Raw genomic sequence first — 16,315 nt, 5'->3', positions numbered from 1 at the left:
CTTTCTACATAAACCGGTGTGGTAGGGTCTAAGAACATTCCATGGTTGAAAGGAATGTTTTGCAGAGGACGAGGACCATTTGTAATTCTTTCCATATACTTATATACACTCAAAGCCTCACTTGCTGACCGGAAAAAAAAAAGTTGTAGAAGTTGTAGACGCCCCTTTTTGCTAACCAACATGCTACATTATTGCCTCTCCTGTGGGGGACCGTTTAGGTACTAGACCCGCCACCTCCTGCTTAATAGCTTCAAAGAATCATCAACCAATCCCCAGGAATTTGACACCTCCTGCTTAACCATGTCGGTATCTATTCTTTAAGATTTTCTGAGACAGCTATTAGATTTAAAGCGGCTAAGCAAGGTTTCATATTAGGACTGATGAAGGTTTTAGATTAGGAGACATAAAGTGATGAAGAAGAGGACGGTGAAGGAGAGAGACAAAGCTTCTAAGAATGTAAGAGTTTCCCAAGTGAGGTAGCAATTTTTTGAATTCTTAGACCTTTGTGGGAATAATTTTGTTGCAAAATATGAAAAGATCAAAAATGTCCCAATTTTTTTCTCTTCAAGTTGTCCAGGGCAATATCATTTTTGACAATTTTATACCTAAAAGTGAGTTAGTGTATGTAGATTGTAATTGAGGGTGTGCAATCTCACTCTCCTATTTTAAATCTATTAACCCATTTTGAAAATGATTGCTTCTAGAATAGCCTCAAAATGCCTATGGTTTGGACAAGCTCATGACTTAAGATTTATGCAAGCCTTATTATAACAATTTAACAACATTAACTAACATAGCTATTAAAGTTCTAACAAAGGTAAAGAAAGGAACTTTATGACTTCATGGAGAAAATTAGTAACTCCAGAAATATATTGAATTACTTTAATGGCCTTACCTGAAACCCTTCTCACGAAAATAATCTAAGATACTACCATTTTTCTAGGATCATCTAAGTCATGGCACTAGTTTTCCTTTCTTTACCTTTATTTCAAGAAGTCATCCCTGATGATATTTATTGCTTTGATTCTCCTCTTTTTGGTACTTGGATTACAGTGGGAAAAATTTTGCTGCAAATCCATTGATCTTTTTCATTGATTTCAAGGTCTAATGTTACCAGATAAAAAAGCTAAAATGGATAATCAAACCAACAGGAGATATAAATTTGTTACTACTTTGGAACATCATGTTTCATTCTATGAGTTAAAAGTTTCGAATGTAGAGTAGAAAATTGCAATTAGCCAAATTCTCTAACATAAGCACGAAGTAAAGTGGATAACAGAGATGATGTTTAAGTGGCGGCTAGCTAGCAACATATGGAATTCATTTTCACGAACATAAGACAATTATGACACGTTTACAACCTAGAATGAAATTGAGAATGGTAAAATTTATAAATGGTCCTCGTGATTTGGGGTCATGATTACGTTTGCCACTGTGGTATAAAAATGATTAATTTTGGTCCTTGTGTTTTATATATCGACTAATCATAGTCCAATGATAACATTTTATCTATCACCGTTAGTGAGACACGTATGTGCGCGTCACATGTTGAGGCAATTTGTCTAGAATATAATGAATGAAAATAACCATAAATTCTAACACCCACAATCAGAATAAAGTTAATCGGCGACATGATTTATCTCAGATATTTGCATTGGAACTCAACCCTTGGTGCGATTAAGATGTAAAATTTAAAATCAATATTCATCTATCAAATGCAAAAATGGTATTAGATTTAAAAATTTTATATGGCTTGGTTTGATTCTAGTATTCAATATTCTTCTTATCCATCAATTTCATACAAAACTTTGGCAATTTGTAAAAGGGTCAAAACTATTACGGGGAAAAGAAGTGAGAATTAGGAAGATTAATTTGATCAACAAGACAAAGAAACAAGGATAAGATGAAGAAAGAATTCTTTTAATACGCCATGACAATTATTCCTAGGTTATGGGAGTTCTTCCTTATTCTTAGTAATTTGCTTTTTCATTTTCCTTATAATTCTATCTAACTTTTATTTTTTTTGTTTGATAAGGAATGTATAAGACATAATTATCTCATCATATATGATGTCGCCGTGAGAACCTTACTGACGGTGTTAGACAAAATGTTATCATTAGACTATGATTAGTCGATATATAAAACACGAGGACCAAAATTAATCATTTTTAAACCACGGTGACGAACATAACCATGACCCCAAACCACGAGAACCATTTATAACTTTTACCTAATTGAGAATGACAGAATTGATTCCAGGATGAGAGAACTCTAGCATTTACTAACACATCAAGAAATTTGAATGGATGTGGGTCCCACTTCCTTATCAATAATTGATTTCATACGATCCCCTAATTCAATCGATGAGTTTAGGAATCAAAGCCTATGGAATCAACTTTTTATCCCTAAAATACACTTGCTTAATTTAATATCTCTAAAGTACCCAACCCTAGAAATATATATTGTATTATCAATCAGATAGCAACAACAACATCAAATATATGTGATTATCATTTTATGCAAATTGCTAATATTGCTGGGAATTTCATCAATCTTAAAATAAAATTAAAAAAAATTGTTAATACCTGTAGCTTCGATTCTTGTAGGGATATTTTAATAATCAAAATAGTTTTAATTTTGATTTCATGTGGTTTCCTATTATGATTCCTTATAGTAACCAAATAGCTGAATGGAAATGAAATATTTCGTCTCTCATTGTAGTTTATACCGATTTATGATATGTTCAATTTTAAGTTAATAAATGTGTCATTAATGGCAAATCTTTGGTGGTACCAAAACAATCCCGCGTAGATAAAATTATACAACCAAATTAATTTTAAGAATCACAATGATGATCATGTCACCAAGGAAAGGCAACCTATAGCTGCATTGGTATATCAATCTCCAACAATAGATATTAAAGCCATCCTTCATTCAGGTCATCCACCATGTACTTCTTCTATATATATATATATATATATATATATATATATATATGGCTGCATGCCTCTAAGTACTCTCATCGTCGTCCCCCATCTTTGTTGCTGTTCTTCATTCTGATGAGTAGTACTATTTTAACCCATCTTACCATGTGTGAATGGAGGTGATGGAGAAATTATTAATACTGATGGCTTTTTGTTTTTGTCACCATCAATGCAAGGTAGAAGCTATCAAAACTCTGGGAAGGATCGTGCGTCAAAGATATATCTTCTCTTTGTCGTTGGGTGTTATCTTGTTGGCCAAGCTATCCTTATTATTATCAACTGTAATGTAAAAAGTTTCAAATGGTGTAAGAGTAACTAGCTGTGAGTGTTGGTCGTATAATTAGCTTTCAATGACGTCTAGCCAGTTTATTACTATAAGTCTATAACATAATACTGTTGTAGTAATAGGAAACATTAGTCGCTTTTCCTGTGTAAATTCCAGTTTTTAGTGACGTGTATAAAAGACAGACGAAAGATGTATTGTGCACCAATTTGTATCCTCCTGGAGCAGTGGATGTAACCTGGACCTGGTAAGCTGGGTTTGGCCTTGTATTAGAACTTATATATGTATTTTTGCCTTTGAAAGAGAAGGGTTTGTGCGGACAGTAACCTGGGGTTTTCTTCGGCTGTGCTTAGAGCTTGATATATGTATTTGTGTCAAAAGATTTATGTGTTTTCTTTTGGTGTGTACAGTGCGTAATTGCATATGGTGTTTCTAATCGTATTTCAATCTGAATATGCACCATGCCACCATGGTTTTAGTCCCATGTATTTATCAAGTGTAGTAGTGTTGTACTACATTGACATCAATCATATCTGCTAGAACAGAGAAAGTAAAAGTGATATATGTATAGCTTTAGTACACAAATGAAAACTATTTCTTTCTATTCCTAATCCTGTAAATTGCTAGCAGTACAATAGAGACGAGAAGGGCTGAACCTGCAATGATCAAAGGAGTGGAGAGCAACTTGGACTTTTCTGATGCAGCAAGCTTCTTCTCTGCAGTTGATTTCTCACCCACATCCTTTCCTTTCCCCATTTCAGAACATTCACACTTGTCAAGTAATTTCTTCTTCTCTGGCATTGCTTCTGGCATTTCGTTTGAGTTAGCAGGTTCTTCGATGCGAGTTTCAGTTTCTTCAATTTCTTGTGAAGGTTTAGCAACTCTATGAGTTGCTTCAGTGCTTTTATCATTCTTGACACCTCCATGTGTTTCTTCCTTGCTTCTTCGTTCAGCATCCTCTCTCTCAATCCTATCAGCTTCTTTATTCTCTGCAATCTTTTGTTCTTTACTTTCTTCTGATTCCATCCCTCCACCTTTAGTTTCTCTTGGATCCTTGGTCTGCAACTCTTGATCATCCAATACAATTTCTTTCGTGTAGGTTTCTTTTTCTACCTCTTTTCCCTTAGCCTGAGAGTTCTTTTTCATTCTCATTTTCTCAGTTTCAGGAACCTCATCAGTCGCAGCTTCTGTCATCTGTGGTCTCCCTATGATCACCCCTTCTTCTTGCAGTTCCTTAACCCCAACGCCAACGACTCCTTTCACCACTTTTGGCATGAAGATTTTGAGAGTTGAGTCTTGATCATTAAACTTGGCCTTGATTCGACTCAAAACCACTCCATCTGGGATCCGAAAGACTTTTCTAAATCCCCTTGTCTCCCCTTCTTTGCTTTTCATTGACCATCCTGACATCACCTTCTCATGAACTGGTTTCTCAACAGTAATGCCTAGCTGAGTTCCTTCTTCATTAATGTCAATATCAACATGCTCTTTTTTATAACCTGAAGTTACCTGAAAAACTTTCATAAATACCAAAACAAACAAATACTCACAAAGATGAATGAAAATGGTATTGACCTTTAAGGTGGGCAGTGAGGATGAACGAGGTTTCCGTTTCATTGGATATGAAAACAGGGGCAGATTTGTTCTTCGCAATCCGAAAATCAGAAGAGGAAGTAAGATCATCCGTAGTATGGCTGATCTTGAGTCCTAATTCAAGGTCCATTTCTGGAATCACCTTGCAAACTCCAAATTTTTACTCTCTAAATGAGTAGGAGAATGCGCAAATGTGTGAGTATTAAGTTTATAAAGTCCATATTGATGGTCTTTTTTGCCTTCTAGCATATCAACAAGGCACAAATTCATTGCTTCATGATATGATATTCTGTGAAGTCTGTAAGAATAGTTAAGTCCGTTGCTTCCTTTTCATAATAATATAGTTTGCCTTGGCGCGAAGCCAACTGCTTTCTTTGATTCCAAAACACAAATCCAACTTAAGAGTGTTGGTCCATGGGAATATAATTATAAATTTATAATATGGTTTATTATGTAGAACAAAAGAATATGAAAATCAGAAGCCCCTGCTAGAACTTACCGAGTTTGGAAAATCATTAGTTGACAAATTATTTGGGCCACAACAACCTGCACATAAACTCTACTTTTTGTCATAGCATGATCATTTCATCATACTGGCATGATCTTAATCAAACTGGCATATCCACAGTTTATGGAGTTGCTCATAACAAGCTGTGATAGAAGTTGGACAGCACTATAGACACTATGCCCACTAATCATTCAGCCACAGACCCACATTGTGTGGTTCAGATTTAATCTTTTGCTTGAAATTTATTTTTAGATTAAATGGAATAAAGCATCATTAATTTTAAAATTTTCCTTGAGTACCACTATGCAAGGATTACTTCCTAAGCCAACAAGTATTTGGTCTTGTGACTTTCAAATTTTAAATTCATCCAAAAACACAAGAGGAAGAGGAAAAGAGCAGGATCAAGCAAGCAGAAAATAAAAGATGGCTACTGATTGCTTAACAAAGGATGAAAAGTGCTAATGATTTCCAAAGTAGGGACTAAGAGCATCTCCAATACATGGTATAATCATCACTCTTAAAGTTACTTTAGACTCAAAACCACTGTCTGGTGCACATTAACCTAATCGGATTTACCTACACATATTACAGACCATCTCTCTCTCTCTCTCTCTCTCTCTCTCTCTCTCTCTCTCTTAATCTCTCAACATTTTTATAGCATCAAGAGAACCACACTAAATAGAGCCATTTGAGCAGCAAATAACCCCACCAACACCTGCTGTCAATATACAAAGGAAACCCGATCAACAAACCATCACAACCAGAAGTGAAAATAAAAAGAAGGCGATGTTTAACAGACTTCTGTTACCAAACTGCTGCTTAGTATAGGATTGAAGCATATGTGTAGGCATACTTCATTCTGGTGCTAAATGGAGCACATTGTGTGACCACATCTTAGTATTTACATCAATTATTATGACTAACTGTTGATTAAAACATCAACTCACAGGTCATCTGATCAATGATCAGAAAATGTACTCACCTTTCATTTCAAAGATTTGAAGAAAAGCACAATTCATCATACTCAAGTCTATGAACAAAAACTATTAATCAGATATTGAATTGCATGCATAAGCAGACATAGCAATGCAATGTAAATCAAGAGAGCGAATTGGGATACCTGTCCTTGGTGGCCAGAGGTAGGTATAGGGCGGATTGTAGCAGAATCGACTTCACCAGTAGGCAGAGGAACAGCAGGGTTGCTGTTGATAAATGGCATGCCACCACCTTTATTTGGAAGTAAAGAGCCGACACTTGGCTCTGGACTTGGCGATAAGGAAGCTTGGTGAGGCTGGAAAGGCCATGGATATGTTGGAGAAGATGACACTACACCACCACCACTGCCTCCCCGGCCACCAGAACCTGTCTTGGAACTGGGTTCTGGGGCAGCCACTGGAGCCATTGTTGTTAAAGAAACTCTTATAGCAAGCTTTTGAGTGTCTTGGCATGTATTGAGCAGAGAACCATTGCTGAAGGAGAAGTAGAAGAAGCCAGGCCGTGATGGGTGCCACTTGCAAAGTTAAGAAATGTTTGGTCAGGAAACTTAAAATCTTTGACAAACTTATGGCATACCCAGATGGGACTACTTGATTCATGCACAATATTTTGTAAACCCAAGTTCAACAGCATGTCTGAGATCTCGAATCTTTTAGACATATATGACATTATTTGAAGCACTACCCAAGTTTAAAAACAGTACTTTGTAACATCTCTTTGAACCAATTATCACATCCAAAATGGGAGCTAATTATGTTGAGCACAATTTCTTTTGAAAGCAGCACTTATCTATTAATACAAACTTAGTTTAAAAGCTCAAATCTAGTAGACAATTATGACATACCCAGATGGAAAATACTTGTTTGAAGCACAACCCAAGTTTAAAAACACCACTTAATTGGTAATGCATGAAGGACTAAGTTAGGCAGGTCAAATCAATGAGGCAATAATCAAATCCTACTTATTTTATGGACTATCCCTTGAAAACCAGAGTTCAGAGTGTCAAATACAGATTAAAACTAGTCGAGCTATTTCTCAAGAACTCAAATGAAAGCAGGGCCAATTTACTGTCTACTACATAAAAGTCAGAAAAACATGTTAATGTTAGTCTGTGACTGTCTCAGGGAAATAGATGCCATACCGTATAGGATGTGGAATCGGGTTTGTTAAGAAGTGTGGCTTGAGTGAAATTGCAGACATTGAAGGCTCCTTGGTTCTGGAAAATGTAGAGGTTGTAGTGATACTTATGCTGGAAAACTGAAAAGTACAAGAGAAAGAGTCGGTTCAAGTCTATATGCAACCCAAGTACCAACTTTGAAATATATCATTAAAAAAATAAGCAAATTGTTGGAGCAAATTTGCAATGAAGTTACAAGTACTTACTGATGGAGTCTCCTACATGAACAGTAGGGTTTTTCCACTCTGAAATTCCATCTACCAGCATTGTGGTGGAGTGAGAATGCTGGAAGAGTAAAGAGAGCAAACCCAGGAAGAAGAACATGGAGAACTTCATGAAGAGCTCCTCTCTTGTTTGGGTGAATGCAAAAGATAAAGATGGTTTAGATTACAGACAGGCTTTAAGTCCTTTTGTAGCTTTTCTTTTGCTCTCTGGGTCACTGGGAAAGCAAAGAGGGTTTGAAAAATGTGAGAGAAAGGGGGAAGAGAGAGAGTGTGTGGTAAAGAGAGGAGACTGGTAAAATGTCAGGAGTGCTTAGCTTTTTCATGGGAGGAGTTTGAATGGATGACAGACATTAATATTGGAGATTGTGGGTTCTTATTATTTTACACAGTAAAAAGTTGGAATCATTTTGTTGATAAAATTTACTCCTTAAGAACAAATATATTTAAGGAAAAGGGGTGATTAAAATAAAAAACAAAATGATGAGTGGCTGTGAATCTGTGATTGTTGATGATGGGGTTTATAATTCTAAAATGATTACTCTTTTGATTATCAATCTGCAGGCTCTGTTTTTAACCAAATAATATAGTATCACTTTGTTTTGGTCCGACCAAAACATATATCCCTTTCTCCTAGGAAATCTCTGAGTCTTTCTGAAATTGTTTTTCTTTATATTGAGACTATAACTGTTAAGTTTATAACAAAATTCTCTGTCTCATTCAAACCGATTGTGAGGATCATTCGGTTTTCGGCGACCATGAGGTCAAGGATTTGATTTCTTTGCTCGGATTTATATTTTTTTAATTTGCTTAGATAACAATCTGATGTCGTCAAGTCATTTTTATTCAGTTAAATGGTTGTATAAATGACAACAATATTGCTATGGAGTCCTAGTCTTCTATGATTTTTATCTTATCAGTAATTATTGCATTCTTATAACAATTGGATTTATAAGGATGACATGTCGGCCTTCAAATTGTTATCCAAGCATCATGAATTCAAACTGAGAGCCGGATCCATTTCTCAGACTATTCAGAGTTGAGTTTTCTCTAAGCTAATTTGAGGACTTTATTAAGAGATGCAGTGGGAGGGTCATTTTGGAGGTTGTGGGACTAATGCTGTTGCACACTTTGTTGTAACTCTCGAGTGTAATGATTCTTAACCAAATATCAATGATTTACTCTTTTAATCCCTCGCCTAAATTGATGTAATCGAAGAACAAGTCCATCATAACTCAAGTCTTAACATAGGGTTCTTGCCAATATGGATCCCTCAATAGAAAGGGGTCATGGGTAGTGTCTTTACTAAAACTCATGGGTCTGCAAATATTATCCTCAAGTTATAAATAAATTAGGTTATTGCTTCAAGCACACTGAATAATACTATAGCCTCGCACCAATGCATAGGAAACAAGGAAAATAGCGCGAAGCTAGAGAGTAACCTCAAATTTGATGTGTGTTTTGTCGAGGAGGAGCAGTGGTCCTATTCCTATTCATTTTATCTAGAGGACATAAAAACATAGAAAACTAATACTACAAAGCACTGAGACATGGACTAAAGGACAAACAAAACAACCATGAGGACCTGGGAAGGTTAAAAAGAGAGACGACGATGAGTCACTACAACCAGTCAACCACCAACTCTGCTCAGAAGTGCTATTATTTCCTCTCGGCTCATTTGCGTGACATGGAGCCATATGACTCCCACTCACGAGACACAACACAGAATTGCTTTGATTCACCAGCACATAACACATGCACATGTAGGGCTCCGAGTATGAACTATTTCCATGGTTCATATCAACAGAAAATGCATGCCATCAAAACCATCTTCGCCATACTTTCTTGGCCTACATATCCTTCATGCATGAAACCCCCATACTGTCCGATACTCTTAGAGCAAACTACGCTTTCGAAACTACTCTGAGCGTCTGCCCAAACACCTTGTACCTGATGTCAATGGAAGCTAGAAAAGCTGTATACCATATTTTACGAAACGAGATTAAACTAGTAATATTATTGATAGATCGGCAAATTTGATGAAATAGGAATTCTCTTCTCTAGGGGCTGCAATGCAATCTCCTTACAAATAAAGGAATGAGAAGAGCAGCGACCATGATATATTTAGCTCAAAAGATGTAATAAACCTATAAACATAGATAATTAACTCCGGATACTGTGCTTCACCTTCACATCATTAACGAGGAAAAAGAGGTTTCAATTCCCTGCAAACCGGCTACATACAACAGAAGGCTCTGTTACCTCTTATCTCCCTCAATCGACGCCATCTCTTTGTTCAAACAAAAGGAATTTCCCGTCATCACACACGCGGCTCTTACTAAAATGATTATCATCAGGTGGCATATTTCTACTTAGAAATCAGATTAAATGTTTCGACCTTGTCCTAAGTCTTAAACCGAAGTCTGTTTTCTGCATAACACCTCAATCATATTTCTACCATTGCAGTGAGCAAACTCTGCGAAGGACACGTGATGGTCTTCTCTTCTCCACAACCGGAATAATATTTTCCATTAGCTGCAGCATCAAAACATAATAATCAAAACATAATAAAATAAACTTCATAATAAATGACTAAAACTTTTCCAAACTATAAAACTCCCTTCATCTTTCACCAAGTATTCATCTAATCTCCCTCATATGCAATGAAGATAGAAATTAATCAACAAATCATTGGTAAAAGTCACATGTCGATTCATGATTTTTCCTAGAACTTGATCAAAATGAAACTATTCTTGTCTTCACTTCATAATAAAGTGGAAAGTCCAAGGGCACATTAGTAGAAGAAATCCATAAAAATAAAATTCATTAAACCCACTTGATTATGATCCATTGCTGATCCATTTAATCTCAATCTTTTCCACTTCTACATTTTCATAGGGAAAAAAAAAACAACACACACACACACAAGTTTCTCAGAGTACATAGAAAAAAGCAGTAATCTCAAGGCATGGTGTAACTGATTTTCTTGTGCAATCATAGTTCATACTTCATACAAAAAACATGAAAAAAAGCTTAATATAAACCTATGCAAGCCATTTTTCATCATTGAAAAGATTCAACATGTTAAGCATTCTGACTGCTCTAGAGTATAAATCCAAAGCTTACATAACCTAACAAACATGACTGAAGAATGAGAATCTGTTTATTGTGCGGACGTATTTATCATGGCAACATCTACCTGCCAACTATTGGAACTACCCACACATTGCGTTCATTTAATCATGAAAAGAGTCCTAAATCTGTCTATTAAATTTATAAAAATTGTACCCCTAAAACAAAAATTGCATCCCCACCATAAAAAAAACAAATATATAATGCAAATTGTGTTTCCCAAAAGTCCGTTAAATGATACTTGAGCTAAAACCAATGTGGAAACTTCACTAGATAGGCCTACTTTTAATATGAAAAGGCTCTAGCTAATATAAGTGAATAATGACACAAACATGCAATGTTTTATGAAAAACAAGCCCCTCAAGAATATCAGTCTAATATCGAAAGAAATGGCCAGCAGCCACAAATCCAAAGCTCACATAACCTAACAAACATCACTGAATGAGAATCTGTTTATTGTACAGTCGTATTTTATCAAGGCAAAATCTACCTGCCAACTATTGGAACTACCCACACATTGCGTCCATTTAATCATGAAAAGAGTCCTAGTTCTATCTATTGTATTTATAAAAACTGTACCCCGAAAACAAAAATTGCATCCCCACCATAAAAAAACATACATATAAAGCGAGTTATGTTTCCTTAAAGTCTGTTAGAGGATACTTGAGCTAAAACCAATATGGCAACTTCACTAGATACACCTAAATTTAATATGAAAAGGCTCTGTAGCTAATATAAGTGAAGAATGACACACAAATGCAATGTTTTATGAAAAAATGCCCCTCAAGAGTATCAGTCTAATATCAAAAGAAATCGCCAGCAGCCATAACATGTTTTGCGGTCTCTAATCATATATGCAGGACTACCATTTGAGTGGCAACTTGAGAATTGGACTACTGATTTCACTTTATTTCTAAGTCAGATGACTTGGTGGACTTTTGTGGAGTTAAAAATAACATGAATAGTTTTCACAAAACACGTAACTTGGCAGGCCAAACTTTTTGTTTGGGAGTCAAACGATTGGGTCAACTGTGCTGACAAAACAAAATCTACCGACTCAAAATTGGTATAAAAATCAGGATGCCCTTATAGAACTACAAAATGAATGATTTGGTATTGAAGAAAACCAAAGCCTCCACCAACAAAAGTATACATGATTATACTATATTCTAAATATTAATCTATGCTCACAAAACATAGTTTCAGGCTCACAGTGGATTAATATTGGTTATTTCTTTTCCTTCACATTTCCATTATCAAATAATCATAACGTTTCATTATCATTTTCAGCATAACAGGTTGTCTGTTGCATGCTTGCATAATAAATATCTTTCACATACTATACCCAAATAAATCACCATCAGCCTAAAGACCATTTTCCAGATTTTTCCCTATGAAATGCAGCCCCTTTCCAAATCAATAATTGCTGGCACAAGTAAAATGAGTACCTGCTTAAGTCTTTCCTCAGTCCTCTCAGCCTGCCAAAAAAAAAAAAAAAAAAAAAGGGTACTATTGTTAGACAATGAAAGAAACAGTAACTGTTAAGGAAACAAAAGAGAGTATGTGTAAACCAGAGGCAACTATGAAGCCAATCTTTTCAGTCTTAGTTTGGCAGCATATGTTGTTATATTTTACGTGGATAGTTAATTTATGCTGAGCTTCTGCATGGGCTCTTGGCTCTGTAGCAAGGCAGTTTGTCATTCTAAATTAATTTCCTTCTTTCAAAGGAAAAAATGAAAGAGGTAAGACAGACAAGAAGGTAAACCTCCTAATATCAACATGAAAACCATACACATCATGTCAAATCTCCAACCCTCTGCTTTTGAAATTTTTCAGCAACACTGCAACTTACCGAATATCCATGCTTCACAATAACTTGCAGTCATGAGAATAGCATAATTTTTCCATTCATTGTTTATCAACTCTCTCCATCTCAGCTACTTTGATTCTCTATTATCTATTTCAAGCATCTTCTTGTTTCTATATAGGAGGATTTACTTTCCACTCTTTTGTTCGTTAAATATTTCATATGGTTTCAACATGTTTGTTTTTTTTCAATTCTTGAAATTACAAATCCCTCTTTCTGAATCTTACTTATTGAAATGTGCATCTGGTTCTTTCCTTCTCTCTAATTTGAAATGGGTAAAGAAAGTAATACCAATCAAATTAACATGACTTCAAGAATACTCCCTGTTTACTTTTAAATCCACCGTTTTATCCATAGATACGTGAATTTCATTTCCCCTTCCAATTTTCTTTTCTTTTGGCAAACCCTCTTTCAATTCAAACCCTTACTTTCCTTAGCTTTGACATCTAACCAAAGTCCAAACTTCTTTTCCTTCTGAAGCCTTTAATCACATAGGTCACCCGCCGAAAATAACAAAATGCCCAGAAAAGTATGGGCAGGTGGTCTTAGTGATGCGCTACATCATTCATTTTAATGGATACTGTCACAGAAGTAGTAACTGAGGGGAGTGTGCTAAAATGACCAAGCAAAAAAAGAAAGGAAAATTAAAACAAGAAATCGGATGGTTAAGTCGAGATGTGTGAAAGACTGATTGTGATATAAAGAATACAGGCAACCGAGTGAGCTGACATGATTTTGCTCCCATACGACTCTTGATGACCTGAGAATAACTTTACTGGGAGAGTTCACTGAAGATTCAAAAATTAACTATGAACAAGTTAGGGCTTGGTACATGCGCAGCCATACTGACCATGTAAGTACGTAATGGAATGAAATGAGGCAGGATTATGATATTTGCTTCAAGTATGACCTCCTTTTTCCTTTCATCACCATTTGGTCTATTGTGTCCTAGTTCATTCAGGGTCAGACCTCACTAGTCCTTCACAAATGATTTTTATTATGGTCCTACTGTTTCAGCTCACAGTAGTGATGATCAATTGTTGTCTGAGGTTGAAATAAGTAAACTACAGGATTCAGAAAAACTAGTATTGGGAAGAAAGAGAAAATAAGCAGATGTGATCTAGATATTACTATCATCAACATTGTATGGAATACCAAAATCCAAGCAACACTGATTAAAAATTTCCTGTATCGAACCTACATTTCTAGCAGTAAACTATTTTGAACTGACAGAATCTTAGAGAATGAGACAACGGAAGAAAAATAGTAGTGGATTATTTTTAACTGACAGACGGGGGATCAAACCTCTGACCGATCCTAAATCTTAACACAATTCCCCAACCTCCCTCGCCACTCGGTAACACTAACATTAGAATTTGGCATTCAACTATTCTAATTCTCCGGACTAAAACACTACTAATTGTGTTGTTGAAGCCTAATCCTATCATGTAGGGAAAAAGGTAAGTGTATAGAGCATAAAGTTATGGCCTTAAGAATAATATAAGCACATTTCACAAGTACTGAGACGAAAAGACAAAAATCAAAATAACACAATTGAAGAGCAGCAACATTTTCATTACCTCCTCTCTCAAAAGCTGCTCATTCTCCACCTCTAATTTAACTGCCATCGACTCCAATTCAACTTGGTAGGCCTAAAATTTCAGAAAATCATAAAATCAGTCCACAGAAATATTCGAAATCAAAAATCACAAAACACTATCAAGCATCCATTTCCCACCTGCTTCCTCTCCCTGGACCTCGCAGCTGACTCCCTATTCTTGATCATCCTCTTCTGCCTCTGCTGTGCAGCTTTATCCAGCGGCTCCAAGACCGCCCGGGCTCTCTTCCCTCTCCCCCTTCCTCCACTCGCCGCCACCTCAGCAGCAGCAGCAGCAGCACCATTTCCGAAGCCAGCAATGGACCCCTCCATCTTCTCAATCGACGGAAACGGGCTCAGTGCGATCTGATCGAATCCAAACATCCCTCCGCTCAGTCCTCCGCACAGTCTCTCCGTCTCCGGCGGCGGCGCCAGATGTAAATCCTTGACGTCGTTCTCCTCCACGGCGCCAGCCCGGGCCAGGAAGTCCTCAAGAGTCATCATTTCATCCGGCAACTCTTCTTTACACTCCCTCCGGCTCTCCCCGGACACAATTTCCTCCCATACCTCGTCCACCGTCTTCGGCCTCGACGGCGCCGCCCCTAAGGAGTTGATTTCCATGCCGGCAGAGTCCATCAGAGTTATCTGGGCGTCGGCCGGGGGAAGGGTGTTGCTGTAGACGTCGCGGAAGAGGCCGTCGACGGTCATCGGCGCGGGATTCGCCGTGTGAATGTAACTTCCACCGTTGGTGGTGGTCTGTAGGGCTTGGTTGGCGGCGGCGGCGGAGGGAGAAGAAGGCGGCGAGGGTTTGGGTTTTGGGCGTCGGGAGAGATCCGAGTTGCGGGACCTTGACGACGACGCCGACGACGAGATCAGCTTCGACGACGCCATGTGTGTTTCCGGCGAAGCCAAGATCCTAGTCAACCTTGGCTCTCTAGGGTTTGGGTCTTTGACTTTTGAGGTATCCGCAGGCTGTGTTTTGAATGAGGGAGCAGGAAGTGTGCCGTGTGTTTATTTGGACCCAAAGTCTTGGTTTGAACAGAGTTTTACATCAACGAGTTGCGACAGTGTGTTGCTTCCCGGACCCACGTTATGGGTTTAAGAGGAACGACCTTTTCAATTTTTGGATTTACACTTTTCTCAATTTTCAAATATTAGAAAATTCCCCTCTGCACCAAATTGAGAAGAGCAAATGTCTAATAGTGGCTATACTCGCAATCACATTTATAGAAGAGCTATGTTGGATGGTTACTTAGCCTAACTTAGAGCATCGCTTCCATATTTTCTATATTTCTTTTTTTTAATTTTAAGGAACATTATAATTTTTTAAGGTGCAACAACATTCCTATCTCATTCCCAAGAAAGCTCATATTATGAGTATGGATAAGCCACACTCACTATGAGTGTAAGCCTAACATAAGAATGAAGAAGAAAGAGAATATGAGTCATTTCCCAAGTCTACAGCAAATGTCAAATTCCTCAAATTATCGTCGTCATAAATTCTTTACGTGCTCCAAAGAGAAGAATATATATATATATATAGAATATTTATTGAGTTATTTTATTGTTAAAATGAAATATCTAATTTTTTTTTATAGTTAATAAGGATGTAATTATTGTTGTAATAAGTACTGAAATCTTCAAAATAGGAAACCTGTTAGAGTTGGAGCACAATTTTTCTAAAGATTTTGGCTTTTGCTTTCCCATTTTAAAGAAAGTTGTTAGAGATGCTCATAAGCTACGAGGGGGAGGGGGGGTTAGCTCACCTGCTTATACACAACATCAACATATGTTTTTGGTAAATCAGCTTACATCTTGCTGTTTCTAGAAGCCATGGCTTCTAAGCTAGAAAAGCAGATGTCGGGGAGCCCCTCGTTTTGGAAACAAAAGCAACACGCCTACTGTAGCGGGATCTACTGTAGATTAATATAACTTTCATAATACCAGCACATTGTCG

General features: G+C 36.9%; 3 protein-coding genes across 3 annotated transcripts; all 3 read right to left on the bottom strand.

Annotated features, from left to right (window-relative positions):
- Window positions 1-3,719: 3,719 nt before the first annotated feature.
- LOC101294229 lies at window positions 3,720-5,028 on the bottom strand. The gene is made up of 2 exons (XM_004290465.1): window positions 4,843-5,028; window positions 3,720-4,766 (listed from the first exon to the last, which is right to left on the bottom strand). The coding sequence occupies exons 1-2, from the start codon at window positions 4,988-4,990 to the stop codon at window positions 3,859-3,861; spliced, it is 1,056 nt and encodes a 351-aa protein (XP_004290513.1). The 5' UTR covers window positions 4,991-5,028; the 3' UTR covers window positions 3,720-3,858.
- A 758-nt stretch (window positions 5,029-5,786) lies between these two features.
- On the bottom strand, window positions 5,787-7,830 carry LOC101293943. The gene is made up of 4 exons (XM_004290464.1): window positions 7,748-7,830; window positions 7,506-7,621; window positions 6,489-6,878; window positions 5,787-6,086 (listed from the first exon to the last, which is right to left on the bottom strand). The coding sequence occupies exons 1-4, from the start codon at window positions 7,806-7,808 to the stop codon at window positions 6,021-6,023; spliced, it is 633 nt and encodes a 210-aa protein (XP_004290512.1). The 5' UTR covers window positions 7,809-7,830; the 3' UTR covers window positions 5,787-6,020.
- A 1,823-nt stretch (window positions 7,831-9,653) lies between these two features.
- On the bottom strand, window positions 9,654-15,368 carry LOC101293647 (G-box-binding factor 4-like). Its single transcript, XM_004290463.1, has 4 exons — window positions 14,500-15,368; window positions 14,342-14,413; window positions 12,343-12,372; window positions 9,654-10,297 (listed from the first exon to the last, which is right to left on the bottom strand). Exons 1-4 carry the CDS (start codon window positions 15,247-15,249, stop codon window positions 10,217-10,219), a joined length of 933 nt encoding a protein of 310 aa, XP_004290511.1. The 5' UTR covers window positions 15,250-15,368; the 3' UTR covers window positions 9,654-10,216.
- Between the last annotated feature and the right edge of the window lie 947 nt (window positions 15,369-16,315).

This window comes from Fragaria vesca, linkage group LG2, assembly GCF_000184155.1.
Source record: "Fragaria vesca subsp. vesca linkage group LG2, FraVesHawaii_1.0, whole genome shotgun sequence".
In the NCBI taxonomy this organism is placed as follows: domain Eukaryota; kingdom Viridiplantae; phylum Streptophyta; class Magnoliopsida; order Rosales; family Rosaceae; genus Fragaria; species Fragaria vesca.
The sequence above is the reverse complement of the archived record's forward strand: the minus strand, read 5'-3'. Positions and strand labels throughout refer to the sequence as shown.

Bases quoted from the DNA above. Each gene is read 5' to 3' on its own strand.
- LOC101293647 (XM_004290463.1), bottom strand. From the start codon at position 15,249: ATGGCGTCGTCGAAGCTGATCTCGTCGTCGGCGTCGTCGTCAAGGTCC. The intron at 14,414-14,499 runs GTGGGAAATGGA...CTGAAATTTTAG, and splicing joins GGTCCAGGGAGAGGAAGCAG to GCCTACCAAGTTGAATTGGA. The intron at 12,373-14,341 runs GTAATGAAAATG...TTTTTTTGGCAG, and splicing joins AGCAGCTTTTGAGAGAGGAG to GCTGAGAGGACTGAGGAAAG.
- LOC101294229 (XM_004290465.1), bottom strand. From the start codon at position 4,990: ATGGACCTTGAATTAGGACTCAAGATCAGCCATACTACGGATGATCTT. The intron at 4,767-4,842 runs GTCAATACCATT...AGGTAACTTCAG, and splicing joins CCTCACTGCCCACCTTAAAG to GTTATAAAAAAGAGCATGTT.
- LOC101293943 (XM_004290464.1), bottom strand. From the start codon at position 7,808: ATGCTGGTAGATGGAATTTCAGAGTGGAAAAACCCTACTGTTCATGTA. The intron at 7,622-7,747 runs GTAAGTACTTGT...TGTACTTTTCAG, and splicing joins TCATGTAGGAGACTCCATCA to TTTTCCAGCATAAGTATCAC. The intron at 6,879-7,505 runs GTATGGCATCTA...TAACTTTGCAAG, and splicing joins CCGATTCCACATCCTATACG to TGGCACCCATCACGGCCTGG.